This window comes from Mus caroli, unplaced genomic scaffold (assembly GCF_978045245.1).
Source record: "Mus caroli unplaced genomic scaffold, Mus_caroli_1 scaffold_1, whole genome shotgun sequence".
NCBI lineage: Eukaryota > Metazoa > Chordata > Mammalia > Rodentia > Muridae > Mus > Mus caroli.
This window is the reverse complement of record NW_028227256.1, coordinates 131645711-131668468: the sequence shown is the minus strand read 5'-3', so window position 1 is coordinate 131668468 and position 22758 is coordinate 131645711. Positions and strand designations below refer to the sequence as shown.

Sequence of the window (22758 nt, the reverse complement as noted above, 5' to 3'; positions counted from 1 at the left end):
TTAAAACAGGGTCCCAGGCTGGACTCAGAGATCTGCTTCAGCCTCAGGAGTGCTAGGGCTCCAAGAGGGTACCACCACTCCCCTGTCCCCGCCCCCTGTGTGTGTGCACTCACGCATGCATGTGCATATGTGTATGTGTGTACAGAGGTCTCGAGGAGCTGGAGAGAAGGTGCTGTTGGTACAGTGCTGACTGTTGAAGCACGGGAACCTAAGTTTGGTCCTCAGCACTAATGCTTTCTAAAAAGCCAGGTGTGGTGACACACGCGTATAATCTCAGTTCTGGGGTGACAGGGACAAATGGCTTTCTAGATTTCTTAGACAGAGAGCCTAGCCTAACCAGGGAGTCAGTCCCAGATCTCTCCTAGCTACTTGCTTAGCTGAGGCATTGTTAGTTCACGACCAGGATGGTAAGGAAGAGCCCTGTCATTGTTGAGTTTCTGCAAGACCATGGTTAAGAAACGGGTTCAGACAAGAAGCCTGCAGATCTGGGAGATGTTGGAGGTGGTCAGGAAAAGATCAGATTATCCCAGATGTTCAGGCAGGGTTTCCCAGAAAGGCCTCCTCAGAGCCGGAGAAGGCTCCCTTCTGCATCCTACAGTACCCTGGGGCCCTCACCCAGACTCTTTCCAGTATATTTGTTTCTTAAACTAGGGTGAGAGCACCAAGAAGACAGCCTTGGCCACCAGTGCACTGGAGGTATCCCCAAGGCAGGCACAAGCCCCACTGCATGTGGTGTTTAGGGGTATTGGGGCAAAGGAAGAGATGTATAAATGAATGAATGCACGGAGGGCCGGATGCCAGGAGCTACAGAGCAGTAACAGGCTCGGGCTGGAGCAGACGGACATTCTGGAGAGACAGGGTGGGGATCGAGGGAGCCCTCTCCAGACAGGTGGTGGCACTAACCTGGCTCCACTGTGGGCAGGAGCTTGAGGTGTGGCATCCGACCCAGACGGCTGCGGTGAGGACAGAGCCGCAGTGGAGAGGCTCTAAAGCTGCCAGGCAGCCAGCTCATGGCCAGGCTTGGGTTTCATTAGAGTGAGCCATCTGTTCTATAAAGCCTTTCACTCGGAGGCTGTGGCCTTTCCTATTCATTGCCTTTATTTTTATGTTTAAAGGAAGACTTCTTTTGAAAATTTCCACCCTGTTCTAAGCAGGCTAAGATGAACAAAGATATGTGCCCGCCCTAGGCTGGGTTGGGCGGACGGTTCCAGGGACTTAAGTAGGTGGGCACTTGGATTCCAAGGGTGTGCCTGACATTTGCTGAAGACCCAGGATGAGTAAGAACTGCATTCTGTGTTTAGAGAGACCCCAGGCTGCTAGGTCAGGAAATTCCATCCTAAGCATTTAAATCGCAGGCAGGAGATGTGCAGGGACTGGTCATGGGGGCACTCAGGAGATGCCTAGGTGGGGACAATGGGAGGGAGAATTGTGTCTCATGTGAAGTAGTGTGGAACCCAGGGAGCTCATCTGGTGCCAGGGAGGCCTGGGAGCAAAGTCGGGGGGTACTGATGCCTTAGTCATGCCGACAGAGCTCAAGTGTTTATTGAGGGTCTGTTACACGCCAGAGTTCGTGCAAGGTGCAAAGCGTACACAGAGAAGAAAGATGAAAACAAGACACAGAAGCAAACACTGGCACTTCAGCCCAGTGAGGTGACACGGGAGGAGTACCCACGCCAACCAGGGGGCAGAGAGGGAACCATTTGCCAGGCTGCACCTCATCGAAGATGGTTACTTTAGTTTTTAAAGAGATCTATTTTTATTCCTGTGTATGTGTCTCTATGCCACCCATGTGTAGGAAGCTGGAGAGCCCAGAAGAGGGCGTCTGATGCCCTGGGGCGGAGTTACAGGTGGTTTTTCACCACCTGATGTGGATGTTGGGAACTACACTCGGGTCCTTGATCTTATGGAAGAGCAACAACAGCCTCTCCTGGAAGACTTGTAGAAAGTGGTGTCTGTGTGTGTGTGTGTGTGTGTGTACACATATGCATTTGTGTACTTGTGCATGTAAAGGCCAGAGGGTATCTTCCTCAATTGTTTACCGCCTTATTTATTTTATTTTATGCATTTTGCCTACATGTAGGTATGTACATCCCAAGTGTGTTTGGTAGCCAAGGAGTTCAAAAGATGGCATGAGACCTTCTGGAACTGTCACTGAGCATAGTTACGAACCACCATGTGGGGGTCGGTATCTGAATGCAGGTCCTTTGAACAGTACCAAGTGCTTTGGCAGAGCCATCTCTCCAGCCCTACCCGCTCTCCTTCCATCTATCTATCTATCTATCTATCTATCTATCTATCTATCTATCTATCTATCTATCTATCTATCTATCTATCCATCCATCCATCCATCCATCTATCTATCTATCTATCTATCTATCTATCTATCTATCTATCTATCTATCTATGTGAGATAGACTCTCTCACTGAACCTGGAGCTTACAAGTTTGACTGGACTGGCTGGCCAGCAGGCCCAAGGAAGCCCCTTCTTGTTTCTCCAGTGTTGGGGCCGGTTTCTTTATGTCAGTGTTGGGGATTCTAACACAGGGCCTCATCTCAGCCATTTCCCCAGCCTGTTTTGTAACTTTTAGAATCTACCTGTAGATAGATAGCCCAAGTTGACCTCAAATCCATTATTTAGGCAAAGGTATTCTTAAACCGCTGCCTTTCCTTCCATTGCCTCCCAAGTGCTGGCATTACAGATATGTATCACCATGCCTGCCACCCCCTCCCCCCAAGGCTTTAAAACTAGCTTTGAGATAGTTCACTGGTAGGTATCTGCCTAGCATGTGTGAGGCCATAGTCTGCATCTTTAGCACCACAAAAGAACAAACAGCCCCTGAGCCTTTAAGAACAATACACATTGCAGAAAGGAGTACATAGCATAGGTTGAGAGCTTCATAATTTTTACCAGTGAGTACATTGTGTAACCAGCACTCAGAGAAACAGAACACCATCGTCTCTGTGGAAGTCCTCTGCTCCCATGCCCTTTTCTGGTCACCATCTCCTCACAGGGGCAGCAGGGATGGAGAGTTCAGTGTTGGCTTTAAGCTTTATGGAAAGGGGAGGTATGTTGAATCTGGCATGGTTTCCCCAGTATGTTTGTGATTCCTGCCTATGACTGCTGGTCCTGGTTTGCTCATCCTCCTGGCTGTGTAGTGCTCACACAGATGAATATGGCACAATCTGTCCATTCTGGGGGTGCTGCTGGCGTTGCTATGGATACCACTGCTAAGGGTTGTTCTGTGCGGATGTTTAATGAGTACACAGATGCACTTCTGTTGGTTAAATGCCCAGGATGGGAGTTGCTGGGTCAGAGTAGTCCCAGGACAAGTCTCAAAAGGTGGAGTGACTCTTGTAGGTGGAAAGAATGAGATTGGTTGCTGGTTTGGCCTGAGGTACCAAGAGAGGGGCATGATGGAACCTAGCAGAGGGGGAGGGCAGAGGGTTCCAGGAGGAAGGGGGGTGCACACTGAATCCCACCTGACAGGCCCATGGCATTTGTGTTAATTTCCAGTAGCTACCACGACAAAGTGCCAGAGAGCTGGTGTCTTAAAACAGAAGTTATTCTCCACCAGCGTTTGAGCCAGAAGCCCCGAATGATGAAGCCTTTACTGTGTATTTAGAGAAGAACCCACCTCACCTGTTTTGGGATGGGAATAATTTCTGCTTTTCTTGTGCCTCCCCTGCCCCCAGTGTATTAAGGGCAAATATCTACAGACTTTTGAGACCCCTGGAGGGTCCAGGATGGGCTTCTTATCTCAAATGTGTCATTTCACTGTGTCTACAAAGACCTATTCTCATATTCACAACTTCTAGGTAGCCATACAACTGTGTGTGTGTGTGTGTGTGTGTGTGTGACTATTCATCGCACTATCCCCCACGCTCCTACTTTAATTTCTCCCTCAGCAAGCTCTAGGTCTGGGCGTTTACTGATGGGGATTATGCTCCCAGACCAGCTTCCTCCAGGAAGTCCTCTGTGGTGGTACTTCAGTCCACAGGCTCTTGAGAGTCTCCTAGCACTAGTGTTCTGAGTTCTGCCCAGAGGGGATCTGTAGTCCCCACTCCCTCCCCAGACCTAGGGTTCCTGAGGTCCTTTCTCCTTTTTATACAAGGCATACACACTTCCTGTGTACTCAACAAGGGATTTACATTCCAGGACACTGAGAACAAAGACCTTGGCCCTGGGAACCTTTCCATAGGGGTCTGGTCCAGCTAAGATGCTGAGCCAGCTAAGATGCTGAGCCTAGTTGGAGTAGCACCCAGAGCCAGGGGGCTTCCTCTCTTATTTTCTCTTCTTTCCAAAACCACTCTCAACCCCCTGCCACCTCAGGTGGACCTGGTTGTTACTTGATCTAAGGACCTGCGTGACTCCACAGAGCAGAGGAGGGGAGGAGGGAGGGGCCGGGGCATGGAGTGAGCCCAGCCCTTTGCCTTTCCTTGGAGGAGGCTGGAAGACAGGAAGACAGGAATGCCTTTGGCTGGGAGACCCTGGCCAGAGATCAGAAGATCAAAGGCAGAGAAGATCAGGGGCGAGGCAGGTGGCACCACAGAGAGAAGCAGCAGCTGGTGCCTCCTAAGGGCAGGGCTGACCCAGAACGCCCTCCCCTGCCACCTTGCCATCTTTGCTCACTGCTGCTTTGCGGCTTGCTGCTTCTGTCTGATCTCCATCATTGGGGGTGATGTGTGTGAATGCCCCTGAAGGAAGGAACGCCTCTGGCGGGCAGAGTTAATACCCTCACCATGCACCTGGATTCTACCATTGAAACCCCACAGCGGTTCACTTAAGAGGGACTATTATACAACCTTTCTTAGACCCCTAAAGTGAGGCACACCTAGGGTAAGTAGGCTTAACATCATCAAACCACTATTCAGTGTCGGTGCCAGGCCACAAAGTGTGTATCTGATAATAGAGAACTCCATAATGGATGGCCAAGAACGCTAGCACAACTGTAGTGTGAGCAAGAGTGGGGCTCAATGCCAAGGACTTCTGGTTGGGAAGGAGTGTTTTGAACCTGAATCTTTCGTCTAGTCTTTCTACAAATGTGATGATCCAAATAGGCAAAAGGTTGAGGAAAAGGGGAGGCGAGTGGGGCACCACTTATAGGAAAGGACACTCAGGCAGAGGCAACAGAACCAGAGTGGCTCAGCGTGGGCCGAATGGGCAAGGGTAGCAGCGCACAGAAGGCCTAAGGGTCTGGATGGAGCTCAGAGCGCCGGAGCCGCTCGGTGGCAGGCGGGGCCCCAGGGGCGGGGCCACAGGCGCGGTGCACGCAGGTGGGTCGGGGTGAGGGGTGGGGGTGGGGGGAAGGGCACGGAGCTCCAGAAAATGCCACAAGGTCCCGGGAAAGGAACCCCAAGATCTACCGCACAGGTGGCGCCCTCCTGGCTGTCCTTGTCTCCAGGTGCGCCCGGGCGCAACAGAATTAAACCGCATGAGTTTTAGCAGCGGTTGTGTGATCTGGGGGCCGAGTGATATTTCCCAGTATCCATTTCCTCCTTTAACGTGGGGACAATGCTCATTCCCTTGCCCGTAAAAAAAAAATAAATGGAATTAAATGAGACCTAGAAAGTGCCCGCGTTTTGGGTGGGAAGAGGGAAGGCTGATGCTGTTGGGGGTGGAGTGGGTCAGGCGGCAGCAGAGGCAGCTGTCCCGGGCACTCCCGCCAGATTCAGGCTCAGTTTGAACAAGCCAGGTTGGCCCGCCAGGGAGGGTGTTGGTGCCGTGGTGCGGTGGTTCAGTGTGTGTGACACGGGCGGCAGGGTGCATCTAGGTGAAGGTTCTCCCCAACCTCCCACTGCTGTCCCGGACTGCCACTATCTTGCTCCCTATCCACTACTGAAAGCCCAGGCACTCCTCCTGTCCTGGATGGGGGAAGTTCCATCTGTGTGAGCACAGCTAAGGACCATGGATTGGGGGCCTTTCATTAGTGTTCCACTCAGACGCTCTGGGGATAAAGAGCTCAGGACAGTAGCCTCATCTGCGTGAGACTCCACCTCTCACCCCTCACTGTTACTGTTGCTGCAGCTTCTCTAGCTAGGTTTTTTTTGGGAAGGGGGGTTGTTTTGTTTTTCTGTTTTTGACTCTGCTCAGTGCTAGTTATCGAATCTGATAGTAGAGTCAAGACACAGGGATTGCCCAGGCACTTCTTCCTTCATAGAAGGCTATCAAGGCCGCCTCAGTGTGACCTCTCTCTCTAAGCCTTAGAGTCAGTCTAAGGGGTTCTAGTATGCAAGGACAGTTAGATTTTTACACCCATGCAAAGCACCTCAGTACAGAGCCATGCTGGCCTTGTAGCTGGAGCTAGAGATCAAAATAAGGGCCAGAGCAGAAGCTGGTAAGTTGCAGAAGACCTAGTTTTGCAGGACTCAGTGGGTTATCCCTCAGATGACAGCAGTGTTGTAGGGCTAGAAAATGCTTCAGTGACTATGAGTGCTTGCTAGCTACTCTTCCAGAGGACTTGAGTTCAGTTCCCTGCCCCTACATCGTGTGTCTCATAATTGCCTGTAATAATCCTTCTTCTGACCTCTGAGGTCACCTACATAACCATCCCCCTACATACAGGCACACAACAGAGAGAGAGAGAGAGAGAGAGAGAGAGAGAGAGAGAGAGAGAGAGAGAGAGAGACATATACAGACATACACATACAGACACAGGCACATAGATACACACACAGTCAGACACACAACACTCAGACACACACACACACACAGAGACAGACACATATACACAGACATCCACATATAGACACAGGCACATAGATATACACACAGGCAGACACACAACACACAGACACAGACACACACACACACAGAGACAGACAGACATACACAGACATAGAAACACAAACACAGGCACAGGCACACAGACATATACACAGACATATAATACAGACACAGCACACACACAGAGAAAGAGACAGACACACATATACAGATTTAGAAACACAGGCACACAGACACACAGACAGAAAGATAGACAGACATAGACGACACAGGCACACACACACACACACACACACACACACACACAAATAAAAAAAAAACTTAAAAAAAAAAAAAAGAAAGAAAGAAAACGGACCTCGAAGCCGGCATGTGTGTGTGTGTGGCAAGGACAGAGAACTGGGCTCTGTGGCGGAACTCCCAGGCTGTTTAGGGAGAGCAGCCACAGGAATGTGCCATCGGAGGGTAGGAGATGACAGCTCCTAATCAAGGACAGGATCCTGTGGCTTGCCCATGTGACTGCAGCCTCAGGGACCAGACTCAAAAAGCCACAGGGATTAGTCTGAGAAGCCCCATGACTAAAGTCCCAGCCTTAGGCCTGGCCATTTACGCTTTAATTGTCCACTCTGCTGCCATTGTCTTCTATAGACTTGGCTATTTAAGGACAGGGCACACACATTGCTGGGCTCTGTGGTTTCATCACTGAGCATAGTGCCTGTATGTTGCAGCCAGTTACAAATACTTACAGTGAAGACAGAGCTGTATGACTTAAGCGGCTTGACCAGAGCTCTGGAGCTGGGGGAGTGGGCCATGAGGCTCACAGGTGATGTCTGTTGGCTTACCGTGCACCAGGCCTTGCTTAAGCTCTTTACCATTGAAGATGGCAAGGCAGAGACAGGTGAAATCACTTACACAGAGTCTCAGGGCCTGGGAGAGTTCAGTCTCACTGCAGCAGAGCCATTGCGGAGCCATGAAATGCCACAGAATGATGGGCTTTTCTAGATCTAGCAAGGAAGAAGGAGCCAAGAGGGGCAGTGTGCAGGCACTGTGCAACCCGTAGACCATGCTTTGCTCCCAGGAAAGGTCACCTGACTCTGAGTACCGCTAGGAGCAGCTCCCTCTGCCTTATCAAGGGTCTCAGGGAAGGGCAAAGGGGGCAGAAGTCATACCTTGCAGTTAACTTTCGGTGGCACTTCTGCCTGGAGTTTTAGGCCCTGAGGATGGGTCTAGCTTAGCAGCTTCATGAAGGAGTGTTGGGTCAGCTCATTTGGGATGGGCCTGGCTCCTTCCAAAGACATCACCCTGTGGTTCTGAGGGTTAGAACCAGCCACAAGCTCCTTCTCTTCATTCTTCTCAGGTGCCCAGGCCCCCAGCTTGCTGCTGCTGTGACATGGTATCTCTATCTTCAGAGAACCACCATGTAGCCCAGGCTGTCCTCAAACTAACTCTGTAGTTCAGGCTAGCCTCAAACTCCCAATCCTCTTATTTCTTACTCCAAAGTGCTGGAATTATAGGAGTGCAGAGTAACCACCACCACAACAACAACTAAACCAACTGCCGCCGCCACCAAACCCTTTCTGTAAGACATAGGGGAAGCCCGGGTATAGTGGTACATCAAACCACAGTTTCTTGTATCTAGCAATTTTGAGAGGGAGGTATCTCTCCAGTTCTCTTGTCCTTGGCTTCCTATCTGTGCCACCAGACTTTGAGGCAACCCACAGAGGTGCTAGTGATGTGACAAGTAGCATGGTCTTTTAGCCACAAGTACAAACAAAATCGTGTGTGTGTGTATGTGTGTGTCTATCTCACCTGAATTTTAGTAATGTCTCCTTCCCTTTATCCTAGCCCCACCTTAATTAATTAGGCCACCCGTTGATGCCTTGGGTTTCCAGCTTTCTCCCTGGTACAATCTGACTTGCACAAAGGTCTTCTTTTCCTGGCCGTCTCCTGGGAGTCCCCTTCATAATACTCCAAACCCTTGCTAGCCCTTCAGCCTCTCCCTTACTCACCCTGCCTGCTCTGTTTCCCCCCATCAGGGGTCCTCCTGACACAGTTAGGCAGGCTGGGAGGCATTGTTACCAAAGAGGGAGCCAAGAAAAGACAAAACAAAGCAAACAGGCATCTATTTAAAAGCACAACATTGTTCTCACATAGGAGTTTGTGCAAAGCCCAAGAGAACAATCTGTGCTGCTATGTGGATAGAGAGATACGTTTTCCCCGATGGAAGTAACTCCCTGGTTTGGCAATTTATGAAAACTGCAAAATCCAAGAGAACTTGGTGTTGTGTTGTGAGTCTGGAGTTTCTAAGAAGATAATGACAAGGAGATCTTCCTTCTCCGATAGGAGGTTCATCTCAGGGAACAGACTACACGGAGGAGGCCACACTGGAAAGCCTGAGGTCCTTCTGGGCTTTAGAGCTCTTGGGGCACTGCAGGAATTTGCAGCATGACCACAGGTAGCCCTGCTCCTCTCCAGATCTGCTTTTGCTGTGTCAATGTGAGCAAGGTACCTGTCATGATGGGGCCTCTGCAGCCACGTGGGATGATGCTTTTAGTCTTTATTGTATCCATCACTTACTGTGGTGCTGAAGATGGAACACAGGTCCTTTATTATCTTAGGCGGATGTGGTGGGAATCGCCCTCTCCCCACTCTGGGCTTTCTAACATGCCCTATCCTACTCCTCACTGCCACTATTAACTCCCTCACTGTCTCCCAGCATGGTGGGATGTCTGAATACTTCAGACTGGTCCTCAGGGAAGGGCTGTACTGAGGTGTTAGGTGGCCTGCTGAGACCCACCAGGAGACCATGAGAAGGCTCAGGAGAAATGCCTTATCCCATTGTGGGTCCCAGATGGTGATAACCCATGTGCGATCAGGGGACCAAGCACTGGGTAGAATATTTGTACAAGCTATAACATACTGTAGTCATGAGTGCCCTAGAGGGACATCGGGAAGATTCCCCTCAGAGACGGCTTTGAGCCACAGGACTTATACTACGGAAGAACACTGTCTTTCATTAGTTGCAGCACAGTTATCTAGTTAGCTTTCTGTTTGGTACTCTGTGTGTGTGTGTGTGTGTGTGTGTGTGTGTGTGTGTATACCAAGGGCCTGGGAAATGCAAGGCAAGTGCTCTACCACTGAGCAAAATTCCCAGATCTCCTTTCCAACCATCCACTAATTTGTGGTTTATTACCACTATTTTCAGTTAGTTTACAAAACAGTGAGTCTTACTGTGAGTTTTTTCTTTCTTTTTTTTTTTAAATTTTTTAAATTTTTTTATTTTTTTTATTTTTGACAACAGGGTTTCTCTGTTGGCTGTCCTAGAATTCACTCTGTAGACCAGGCTGGCTTTGAACTTTGAACTCAAAGAGATCCACCTGTCTTTCCCTCCCAAGTGCTGTAATCAAAGGCGTGCACCACCACCATACCTGACTCTTACTGTGATATTTACTTACACACACACACGCACACACACACACACACACACACACGCACATTTATACTTTGTCCATGCTCAGTGACCCTCTCTTCATCACTACAGCATTCCCCACCTCCTTGCGAGCCCTTTCCTCTTCCGATAATCTCCTTTCTGTGTTCACTGACACAGAAGAAACCTTATCGAACACCTCTGTTTGCCAGATGCCCTAGTAAGCGTGAAGACTGCACAGATTAAATCCTCGCCTTGAAGAAGTGTGTAGTAAAGCTAGGTGTGCTGGTACCCATCTCTAAATCTAAGCCCACAAGAATCTAAGGCAGGAATATTGCCAGTTCAAGACCAGTGTGACTATATATGTCTCAAAAAATGTGATGAGAAGTGTCATCATGTACCAGTAATTATAATTCAGCTAAATAACTATGATACTAAATACAGGCATATTTATTAGGCAGTTGTTTTACATTGTTAACTCTGGTAATTTCATATTGCAACTCCTGTCAGGTGAGTATTGATACTATTATCATCCCATTTTACAAGCGAGAGGATAGAAACTTAGAGGCAGGAAGTGACAGAACCAGAGTCACACAGTCAATTAATACGACCAGGCAATGTTAAATGCAGTATGGTTTTCAGTATGTGGCTCATTGGGTGACTGTGTACAAAGTACCACAGAGACTCCTGTGGCCCAGCTCTGCCTCTAAAGAGGTAACTATAGGACACAGGCATCGCCAGGGGTAGATTCATGCCACCCTATGACTCGAGTCAGTCAGTCAGTCAGTCTGTCTGTCTGTCTGTCTGTCTCTCACAAAGACATAAACACACAGACTCACTCACACCCACTTCCCATGGCTATGGAGGAGAGGATATGTTAATTAGTTTCACTGTGGTTCTTATTTCACAATGGAAATGTGTATCAAATCAGCAAGTTGCACAAATGTATAGAGTAAGTTATATAATAAACATGTTTACAATATATACAATATGTAGTATGTATTAATAAGTACAATAGTAGTAACCCAAAATAACTAACTGTAGAGATGGACAACTTGAGTTCTTATCTCAAAAAGGGTTCTGTGTTGTCAGCCCCTCCTCCAATGTGGGGTGTCCTTTCACCTGCACCCCAGCAGAATGCACAAACTCTCTGTCACTGGTTTTTGTCCTCCCATAGGGAAAACTCAAGCAGACTAGTCCCCCTGGGTCCTTGGGTCTCAGCCAGCTCCTGGAGGAGCATCTCCAGGTGCCCACGCCCTCCAGCCTGGTTCTGCTGCTCTGGGCCCCCTTGGTTTCCTAGCATCCTCCCTTTTATCAAACCTGTTCCCTGTCTCCATGGTGACACTGCCTCACCCAGCTTCCTTGGGTGGTCTGGTTGCCTCACCGGCTAAAGCTCTGAGAACATTTTCCTAATGTGCAGCCAGAAGCTTCCACTTCCTGTGCCCAGGGCTACCCCTTTCATATTGCCACACCCTTCACTTGAGCAGCCTCTCTGTCAACATCACCCCCATCCCTCCCACCACACCATGCTGTGTCCAGCCGAGAGCACACATGGCCCCTCTGGGTATCCCAAGGCCTACTGGGAGGAAAGTTTCAGGGTGAGACTGTTGGCCACTCTCCACACCCTGTGTCTGTCAGTGACAACAGCTGAGGGAGGGTGCTAGGAAATTGAGGGGGAGCAGCAGAACCAGGGTTCTCCAGAATGTGGGGCCCTATGAACTGGACAGTCCCCATGTCCCAGACTTAGCCCTGGAGAGCTGTGTGTGTGTGTGTGTTGTGGTATATACTATAATGTATATATGCGGTATACATGTGACATGGTGTGAGTATGGTATGTATGGTATATATGGTCTATGTATGTGTTTTGTATGTGTGTGTGTATGATATGGCATGTATGTTATGTGTGTGAACATGGTGTGGTATGTGGTGTTTGGGTGATGTGTGCTGTATATGATGTGTGTATGTGTAGTATGTGGTGTGTGTGCTATGTGTATGGTGTGTGTAGTGCAGTATGTGTGGTAATTGGTGTGTGTGTGTGGTATGTATGGTATGTAATGGTGCTCATGGGTGTGGTGTGGCCTACATGTGATGTGTATCATGTGATGTAGTGTGTTCATGGGATGATAATGTTCATAGATGATGTTCATAGGATGACAGTGGTAGAACAGCATTGTGCTTAGGTTTGGGTACCCATTTCAGCCACAGATCAGTTAGACCCCAAAACTGTGTTACTGGACACTAGATGCTACCTGAACTAGACAACCGGAAAGTCACACAGTCAAAGAAGACCTGGGGAAGCTGCTTTCTTCCTGCAAAGGGCCTCTGCCTCCCTGATAGGTAGATGCCCAAAGATACTTTGTAACCTTTGCTTAGCCAGAGCTCCAACATGCAAAGTGCTGAATGGAAGAAGTATCCATCTGTAGGACACATGGATGCCCAAGCTCTGAAGGACAGCATAGGAAGGTACATCCAAGCACTCTTATCTCAGAATCGTGTGGATAAGCCAATAGAGCCACAACCTCACCTTCAGTACCCAAGGGTCCAGGTACCCTCCAATTTCCCTCAACCCCAGGCATGCCAGAAACGTCAGAGCTGTGTCCTCTGGGTTCACAGCTGGTCTCCTCCAACCGGCACAGGTCAGAGCTTTGGACTTGACAGGACAAACTCTGTGCTGGGAGTGTCTGCCTGTCATTCCTTCCTTCTATTCCCTGAAGGATCCCAGAGCCATTCCTTGGACCTATGGTGGCAGTGTGGAGGGCCAGGGCTTGGTCTCCCTTCCTCAATCCTTGGAGCAGGCCTTTGCTTTCCTCTTCTCCTGGCACCAGCCTCACCCCTTTTCCCCCACCAGACACCATTTAAAATCAACCCCCTGGCCCCACCCGGCTCCTCTACAGCAGCTGGGCTGGGTGCTTGTCTGGGGCAGGATGTGTGGAGGGGGAGTGAGTGGGTGGGGGCACAGCCCCCTCCTCCTCAGGGAGAACAATGAAGCCGCTGGCCTCGGTGGAAAGGTGGAGGGAGTGGGTGGGGGGCATGGAGCTGCATCAGAGCCTCTGAGTGCGGCCCCTGGGGGGACAGCTGAATGATGAGGCCTGAGTCACATGCCCTGTATGCTCCTTGAACTCCCGCTCCCCTGCCTGTCAGGACACATCCAGAAATGCACAGGGTAAATATTTAGAGGTAACCGTATTTTTTTTTTTTTTTGGTGGCACCTTGCACCTCCTCCTTTCTTAGGATGAGCCAGGCCTGAGATTCGAGGGAGAGAAATCCAGGTAGACTCAGGATTGTCTCTGTGAGCATCCCTTCAGAGCTGAGGGATCATGAGGGTTGAGCCCAGGCTAACATCCACCAAGGAGCCCTCTTAGTTCCACCAGCTCCGTCCTTCGCGGTGACCAGGGTGCCTCCTGCAGCTGTCACTGAGCCCACCCATCCTAGCCCCTCAAGCCTGCAGATGCCCTTCCATTTCCACACGATAGCGGGGAGGGAGGACAGTCAGGAGCAGCCCATGTTGCACATGGCATTTTTCTTGGCTTTACCCTGCATGGAAAGTCTTCCTTGGAAGACATGGTCTTGGAGCCCAGGCTTTATCAAAGATAAAACATTTTAGACTAAACAGTCTTTTTATAGACTGGAGCCGGGCGGGCTCTCTCAGCAAGTGTCCCTCGCCATCCCCAGCCTGCCTGGTTTGCATGGAAAGCAAACCTGTTTCTGGGCACAGGGAACGGAGAAGGTTTGAGGGTGAATTGTACTTCTGGGGAAGGGGGACATCAGGAAGGCCTAAGCTGCCCAGTGGTTTGGTCCGCCTCCACCTCTGTAGCCCTAGGGAGCAGGCACTCAGAGACAAGAGTCAGCTGGCAGGGGTTTGAGGCGGGATGGAGCTCAAATGTGTCAGGCATCCGTCTGTCACATCGCCACTCACTCAGGCACAAACAGAAGAAAATGTTAACATTGGGCAATACCCACAAGTCGAGCTGTCGCCGGCTCTGCCCCACCAGGTCTGCAGAGCTGAGACTGTTGTACACAGTACACCAGGGGGAGAGTGGAAGGGAGAAGGCAAACACTTCTTAACTACTTACTATTTACCAGGCAGTCTGCAAACATTAGCTCACCTAATCCCCACAAAGACCTTACCTATCACTAATCCTTGTTTTTAAAAATGGATAAGGAAATGGAGGGTCACGGTGGTCAAGGTGGGTAACTAGGGGAGACATTTGACTTGGGGACTCTCTGACTCCACTCAACCTCTTCTGTGTTTAATTTTTACTTTTAAAACTCTTGTATGCGTTGAGGGAGGGGAGTGCCAGGAATATGGAACTATGTTTGGGAGTTGGTTCTTTCCTTCTATCATGTGGGTTCGAGGGAATGAGCCTAGGTCATAAGCCTCAGCAGGAGGTCCCTGTATCCTTGGAGAAAAGCTGATGGCCCCCTTTTGTTTGCCTGGATGTCAAATAGCAGTTCTGCTGGGATTATGGAAAGGGTTAAATGGGATTATTTAGCTAAAGGCGAGTTAGTGCCTAGTATTAAGGTGGGTCTTCAGTAATGTTGATGGAATTATAGTGATGGCTTTGTGTGCGGAGCATCTTAGGGAACAGCAACACAGGTTCTTTTGGATAACATAGGCATGTTAGAATACTTTAGATGGTAAATACTCAGAGGCCAGCTCTGCACATCTAGATACTCAGGTACCTGGGCATCTTTGGGGAAGTTCCAAGAAGTCAAGAAAGGCAGAAGTCTGGGGAAGCAGCGCCAAAAAGAGGAGGTTGGCAGAGACCTCAACCTGCAGTGAAGCCCACCATTACTGAGTGGAGCAACACACCCGGCTGGGGAAGAACCTGGGTTCAGGAACATCAGAGCCTGCTGCATGGGTAGTGACCCTGGCTCTCAGAGTGAAGACTGTTCTCACTAGGGACCTTGCCTTCCTGCTCTGAAATCTTATGCTTCCTTCTCTTCCTCTTCCTTTTCCTTCGCCGCTGCTTCCTCCTCCTCCTCCTCCTCCTCCTCCTCCTCCTCCTCCTCTTCCTCTTCCTCTTCCTCTTCTTCTTCTTCTTCTTCTTCTTCTTCTTCTTCTTCTTCTTCTTCTTCTTCTTCTTCTTCTTCTTCTTCTTCTTCTTCCCCATGGCTCCTCTCAACAGTGAGGTGGTTTTCCTGGCTAACCATAGCTAGCTCAGGGAAAACCTGCCAAAGGAAGCATGAAAAGCAGAGGGACAGCAGAGGGGACCGGAAAGTGACCCAGATTTTTGCTCCTAGACTTACATGTGGCTGCTGTTGCCAGACATCCAGTGGGTCCAGATGGCATGCTGGGAAGGTGGAGGAACAGTGGGAAACCCTGGGCTTCCCCTATACAGGGCTGGAGCTGATCATCACAGTACAGACAGGTAACCACATCCTGCTTTCCACTTTCTCTCCACCCAGAGACCTCAGTATGAACAACCTCACGGAGCTTCAGCCGGGTCTCTTCCACCGCCTGCGCTTCCTGGAGGAGCTGTGAGTTGATGGGTGGGCAGGAGTTGGGGTCTGGGTGGGTGGGAGGTAGGTGAGCAGGAGGCAGGGTCTGGGTGGGTGGAAGGTGGGTGGGTGGAACTCTCTGGTCAGCAGCTGTAGGGTCCTGGGCTCTCTGGAACTTGGGGAAGAAGGGAGAAAGCAGGGCTCGCTCTGGAAACAGGTGTTCAGTTGAGACCTGATAGATGGGCAAAAATTCCAGTGTCCCAGTGTTAAGCCACGAGGCATTGGAAGTGTGAGCCAACACTCTCTGCAGCTCTTTCCCCTGCCCCGTGTTTTAATTAAATGAATCAATTCATGAGTTTGTTTATTAAGACAGCGTCTTATTATATAGTTCAGAGTGGCCTGAAATTCACGATTGTAGCTCAGACTGGTCTTGAACTTAGCACTTATCTTGCCTCAGCCTCCTGAGGGCTGGGATATCAGGCATGAGTTAACTTACTTAATATAGCTTTCCTTCTTTAAAAAAATTTGTTTTCCCCTTAATTTTATATGTATGGGTTCATGTGTCTCTGTGCACAGCATGCATGGCTGTTGCTCTAGGAGCCAGAAGAGGGCATCAAAGCCCTTGAAACTTAAGTTACAGAGAGTGGTGAGAGCTGCCCAGTGGGTGCTGGGAACTGAGCCCACTAGTGCCCAGAAGGCTGGGCAGTGTTTGTAAGTGCTGACTCTTTTCTCTGTGGCCTAGCTTTCACTCATGATTCCACCTGCCCCACCCCCCTGGAAATCACCTCTGAATTTTTATCCCTAATATAAAGGCTCTTTGCCTGCCGGAAGGGGAGCTCCGTGTGGGCGGGGCGTTCTGAGGTGGGCGTGGCACAGCTGGGATGGGAACCTAGAGGAGAGCTAAGGCATTTAGCAAGCTCAGCTTTCCATCTCTCACTCCCCAAGAAGGGGCTGGACCTGTTTAAAGGGCCCCACCTAAGGGAGCAATCCACCACCTAGGCCCCCATCACAGAGCCCAAGGGTGGCGATCCCAACTCTGTCTTGTAAAACAGCAGATGTTAAATAAACAGACAGAGGCAATAGAGATTATCAGGACCTCAGGCGCTCTGGCTCTGTCACTGAGCTGAATCCTTCTCATGGAAGCTGGCTGGGGTGGAGTGTGCCTCCAGTGCTTACACAGGGCAGGCTGAGGCAGGAGGATTGTGAACATCAGGTCATCCTGGACTGCCTAGTGAGGCCCTGTCTAAAACCAACAGTGACAAAACCCCAAACAACATCAACAACAAAACAACATACGCGCAAGCACACACACACACACACACACACACACACACACACACACACACACACAAACTACCCCTCAGTTTTTCTTATCTGAAATTCGAGGGGAAGTACAGGTTGAGCGTTCTCAAATCTGAAATCTGAAATTTTTTTTGAGACAGGGTCTTATTATGTAGCCCAGGGTAGACTAGAATCGTTTATGTAGCCAAGCTGGCTTTGAACTCATACTTTTCCTGCTTCCAAGTCCTTGGGTAAAAGGTATGTCGTACTACCACACCTACGTTTAAAATCTGAACCATGTTGTGCACTGGTAGGCCACCATGGTGGACAGTTCTGCACCTGACTTCATGTGGCTGCAGAAGACAAGGACTGCAGCTCAGCGCTGGGGTAAACACTCTCCGCAGGTTTGAGGTACTGGCCTCCATCTTTAGTACATAAACCTGCCTCAGGCTCCATGTTTATAAAGCAATCTCATTTTGGTCTAGTTGGTGAGATGCTCAGGGGGAAGGCACTTACCACCAAGCCACACAACCTAAATTCAACGGTGAGAACCTCAGGCTGTCGTTTGACTCGCCCGTGTGGGTCACGGCACATACTCAGTCACAAGCGTACACACACGCCAAATAAGTAAATGTGAAATCAAATAAAATCCAGTGAATTTATGTTTAAACTTGGACCCATCCCCAAGACAGCTCATTATCTAGATGCAAATATTTGGAGATCTGAGGAATCTGAAGACCAACACCCCTGGCTCTGAACACTTTAAATCCGGGATACTCACGGTCTCCTGCCCCTCCCAGGATTAACGGTGAAAGTGGAGCTGATGCCATGAGGTGAACAGTGAACCGCGGAGCTCAGGAAATGCCAGCGCTGTCACCACCCTCCCTCCTGTACTCCCAAGGGTTCCCTGGCAACACCTCTGACCTCTGTCTTTGATTTGCAGGCGGCTCTCGGGGAACCACCTCTCACACATCCCGGGACAGGCATTCTCCGGCCTCCACAGCCTCAAAATTCTGTAAGTAGAGGCTAACTCCTTCACGTGAAGATGTAGCGCTTAGAATGGCAGACAGGGTGGTGGGGGGCAGAGAGGGGTTGTCACTCAGAGTCTGGCGCTGGTCCTGGTTTCCGTATCTCCATTCCTCTTGTTTCTCATTATTTCTATGTCTTTTCTTTCCCTCATCTGATGTGTAAACAAAGATTAAGAGGAACCCAAAGTGCCTGGCAGCCCTTCAGGGACGAAGTGACTCTGTTTATGAATGGTGATCGTTGCAGGGCTCTGCTGGGGTTTATTTTATTTTTTTACATTTATTATTTTTATGTGTGTGTTGAGTGAGTGTGGAGGCCAGAGGACAGCTTTCAGGAGTTGGTTCTCTCCTTCTCCCCATGGGTCTGGAGGTCAGAACTCGGGCCGTCCATCAGACCTGCAGCAGGTTCCTTTACCCACCGACCACATCACTGCTCCTTTGTTTTAAGTTTTGAGGATTGGGGATCTAGTTCAGTTGGGAGAGTGTTTGCTTAGCATATAGAAGGCTCTGGGTTAGGTCCCCAGCATGGTAGAAACGGGCATGATGGTGCATGCCTGTAATCCCAGAACTCTAAGATCCTCATCTGACAGATGTCCATAAGATCAAATTGCTTTGTCCATAAAGTGCTTGTCATGTGAGAGTGAGGACCCGAGCTGAGTCTCCAGCCCCGTTATGAAGCCAAGTGTGATGGCTTGTGCTTATAAGGCCAGCACTTACAGAGTTGAGAAGGGTGGGCCCCTGGGGTCAGTTGTAAGCCAGCTTAGCCAAAGGGGTGAACCTGGTCCCAGTGAGAGGCCTGGTCTCAAAAAACAAACAACCCCCAAACAAATCAAATCAAACCAAACAACAAAACAAAACAAAACAAACAAGATAAGAAAGAAAGAAAGAAAGAAAGAAAGAAAGAAAAAGAGAAAGAAAGAAAAAGGAAGGAAGGAAGGAAGAAAGAAAGAAAAAGAGAAAGAAAGAAAAAGAGAAAGAAAGAAAAAGAGAAAGAAAGAAAAAGGAAGGAAGAAAAAGAAAGAAAGAAAGAAAGAAAGGAAGGAAGAAAGAAAAAGAGAAAGAAAGAAAAAGGAAGGAAGGAAGGAAGAAAGAAAGAAAGAAAGAAAGAAAGAGAGAAAAAAAGAAAGAAAAAGGAAGGAAGGAAGAAAAAGAAAGAAAGAAAGAAAGAGAGAAAGAAAAAGAGAAAGAAAGAAAAAGGAAGGAAGGAAGAGAAAGAAAGAAAGAAAGAAAGAAAAAGAGAAAGAAAGAAAAAGGAAGGAACAAAGGAAGGAAGGAAGGGAGGATAGGTGCCTGGTGATGGCTCATGCCTTTAATCCTAGCCCTCCAGAGGCAGAGGCAGGCAGATCTCTGTGAGTTTGAGGCTAGCCTGGTCTACAGATTGAGTTCCAGGCTACACAGAGAAACTGTTTTGAAAAACAAAACAAAACAAAACAAACAAAAAAGCAAGGTGGAGGTGGTTGCTTCTTTCTGAAGAATGATATCCGAGACTGACTCTGTAGCTTATGTGCACATGGAATCACACACATGCACCTGCACGGCCATTAAGAGCACACACACATACACACACACACACACACACATACACACAAATGAACTTCAACATCATTCTCAGCTATATAGCTTGAAAACTTTGTAAAACCTAGTACTTTTTTTTTTTTTTAGTGAACATACTAGATAATGGGTTTTCTTTTTACTTTTCTCTGTGCTAAAATCATGTTAATGTCCTTACTAAGGAGTTATCTCAAGACACTAGCAGATGGAAAGCAGTGTTCACTATGACATTTTAGCCATACATGTCGTACTTTGCTCAGACTTACTCCCCCAACCCTCCCCATCCTTCAGTTTGTCGATTGATTTATTTTGATTTTTTTTTTTGTTGTTGTTGTTGGTTTTTTTTCCCTTGTCTTTTTGAGAGAGTATCTTTCTATGTAGACCTGGCTGACTCGCATCTCAACAACTCAATAAGTACACCAGGATACCCTCAAATTTGTATTGATTTCCCTTGCCTTCTGCCCTTGTAAGCATGGTCTACCCCAATCCAGCTTTTTTCTTTTCTTCTCCCCCCTCCTTTTTTTTTTTTCTAGACAAGCTCAGGATAGCTTTTCCTGTCTCAAACTCTGAGGTGCTGGGATTATACGTATGTACATGCCCAGCTCCATATATGCCTTTTCCTCTTCCATGTTTCTCCTTAGTCTCCGTGTCTCCATCTCTTTGCTATTACAAACACGGTGAAGGAATTTCCTTCAAACTGGGCTGCCTCTTCTGGCCCCTTCATACCTTCTCAGGATCAAGAGGAGCACGAGGCTAGCTAGGACTTTTAGTTCTCCTTGTTAGTGAGCCCACTGTAGAGAGGAAAGTGGGCGCTGTCCACTTCCACCCTAACCTATGACACATCTTGTCCTTGCTAAGTCCATCTTTCCAAAAGGGGTAAAGGTGGGAGGAGATGGGAAGAAGTGGATACAGAGTCTAAAGGAGGTGGAGATCAGCGAGGGCACAGCATCCTAAGGGACCAGTGTGAAGAAAATGAGCACTTGAGGGGCTACTCCAAAAGCAACAGAATGAGCACCAGGGCTTTCCAGTTCTGCTGTCTGGTCCCCACTCTAGATACAGCTCTTCTCTGTACAGTTGTGCAGGTTGTTGGCTGCACAAAAGCATCTGAGCGAGGGGAGAAGACCTGAACCCCAATTCTGAACCCCAGTTCTGTGCCTGGGTTTGGAATGGTATCCACCCAAAGGCAGATCCCTCTCCTGTTTTCTCAAAGTAGCTCATGACAGTGGCCCTTCCTCTGGACCTTCCAGTTTCCAGATGATCGCCGGTCTGTAACTGAGCTCTTTGTGTATCTGGTGTCTTTAGTCTCCAGCTTCTCTCTCCATCTGCCTCTAGATCTCTGACTTCTAGGGCTCTGAGACCTCTGTGTATTTATTCCCTGTAGCTGTCCAGGGTGCAGGGCGGGGAGGGGGAGAATGGGGGAGGAGGCATCTCGAACCCACAGCATAGTGCAGGCAGACTGCTTGGTGGGATATCTGTGCCCAGTGGCAGGTTTAGACCTGCAGTAGGATTAGAAAGCAGGGCTCTGTTTGCGGGGCCTTCAGAAGATGTGAGGCTCACATCCCGTTCCTAAGGCTCTGGCTTAGAGATGAGCCTCTTCTTTCTTCTCTGCCTGCATTAGGCAATAAATCAAAGACTGGAAGAAACCGCAGCCAGCCCGCCCCCTTTCAACCAGCGGCGCCTGGGCCCAGTGAGCAGGTTGGCCAAAAGCAATGTGTGGAAGCCAGGACAGCCAAGCTGCTCACCCCCACTCTGCCAGTGACCCACCATTTTGCTCCATCTTTGAAGACCACCAATCACTAAAGTCTTGTATCCTCTGTCTGCAGAGTTCCCTTGTTCAGGGACAGGAGGCATGCTGGGGATCCCTACCCATCTCCCCCAGAGCAGGAGAGTCCATATGTGTCCTGGGTACTAAGTCCTTTCTAACATCCAATGACACTTTTGCTGGTTGTAGGTTCTTGTCTCTCAGACCTGTAAGAAAGTAAGAGCAGTAGTGCCCACCCCCACCCTTGGCCTAAGAGCTTCTTAGGAGTACAAGGAGACACTTGCTTTCTATGTTCAGACCCTTCCCAAGGCTGTGGCTTTTTTTCTCTGAGGCCTCTAGAGTAGATGGGCAACAGAGGACATGAAAATACAAGGAATCCTCTCTGCTCCCCTCCTAAGGGACTGCAGCAGAGTCCCTCCTAGGTGACCTCCTTACACTGACTGTGGCTCTCCTCTCCTCTGAGGGTCCTCAAGCCTGCCAGCTTAGTGCAGGTCTGATCAAGAGAGCCAGCCCGAGCAGGAAGGTCTAGCCCGAGGAAGAAGATCCCATGAGGCTGTCATGACCCAGGTGCTAAATTCACAGAGTTGCTCTAAGGGAAACCATACCCCTGATGCCCCAGACATGTGGGGCAAAGTCTGGACCTTTGGCTGTCCTGTCCGCTGTGCCTTTGCAGGGTGCAGAGCAGCTGTAGGCAGATTCCAGGATCCTGGCACCAGCCCAAGGAGATCATAGGATGTGTTGTGTTTCCCCACTTTACCTCCCCGCAAAGCTATCATCTTAGAAAATGAACATGGTCTAGCCTTGACCCTTCCCATCCTCTGCAGACCATCCGGGGCTTAGAGCCACCCTGGTTCAGGTCAATATAGCCCTATCTAGAACAACCCTGCTGAGTGAGCTTCAACTACCTTGCACCAGACCGAGTTTGAGTAACAAGGGTTACTCAAAGGAGGCTCAGGGCTTTCCTCCCCTCTTTGCCTTTAGAAACCTAGGTAGGAGGGTTCCCCGGGGGCCCTGCTCCTGGATAGAGCCTAGAGCCCGGAGTGAGATTGTGACTCAGGATTCCTAGACAGTGCCCTCTTAGTAAAGACTAAGGTTCTAGAAGCTGCTCACTGCTTCTGATCTTGCCCATCCAGTCCAAAGCCTGGTTGGACACAGAAGGAAGAACGGGGGAGTTAGATCTTGGGTCCAGCACAAGGAAATCTAGTGTGACATCAATTGTATGGAGCTATCTCAGGTTGACACTGCCCTCTTCCTCTCTGTTTGGACTGATGAACTGAGTGGAGCCGACTTGGAAAGGACTCGTGTTCCTTGAGAGCACTGAGGTCTTCAGTCTGGTTCTTAAGATGCTGTGAGGAACCCATGGAGATCTTCTATGCTGCTCTTCAGCAAGAGCTCAAGTTCCATCCTCCCTAGAGACTGGATGGCAGGAACTGGGGCTCTCTGGCAGCAGAGAGAGGTAGGGCTAGACTCAAGCAGACTCAAGGCCTCACCAGTAAAGGGAGCATGGCAATGGTGTGGGTCTGAACTTCCAGCACTGGAAAGGCTGAGG

General features: G+C 49.3%; 1 protein-coding gene across 1 annotated transcript in view; it reads left to right on the top strand.

Annotated features, from left to right (window-relative positions):
- Nucleotides 1-22758, top strand: part of Lgr6 (leucine rich repeat containing G protein-coupled receptor 6) — a 123047-nt gene that overhangs the window by 14535 nt on the left and 85754 nt on the right. Inside the window, exons 2-3 of the mRNA XM_021160737.3 lie at nucleotides 15558-15629; nucleotides 17815-17886. Coding sequence (XP_021016396.1) covers nucleotides 15558-15629; nucleotides 17815-17886 — 144 coding nt within the window. The remainder of the gene's footprint in view (nucleotides 1-15557; nucleotides 15630-17814; nucleotides 17887-22758) is intronic.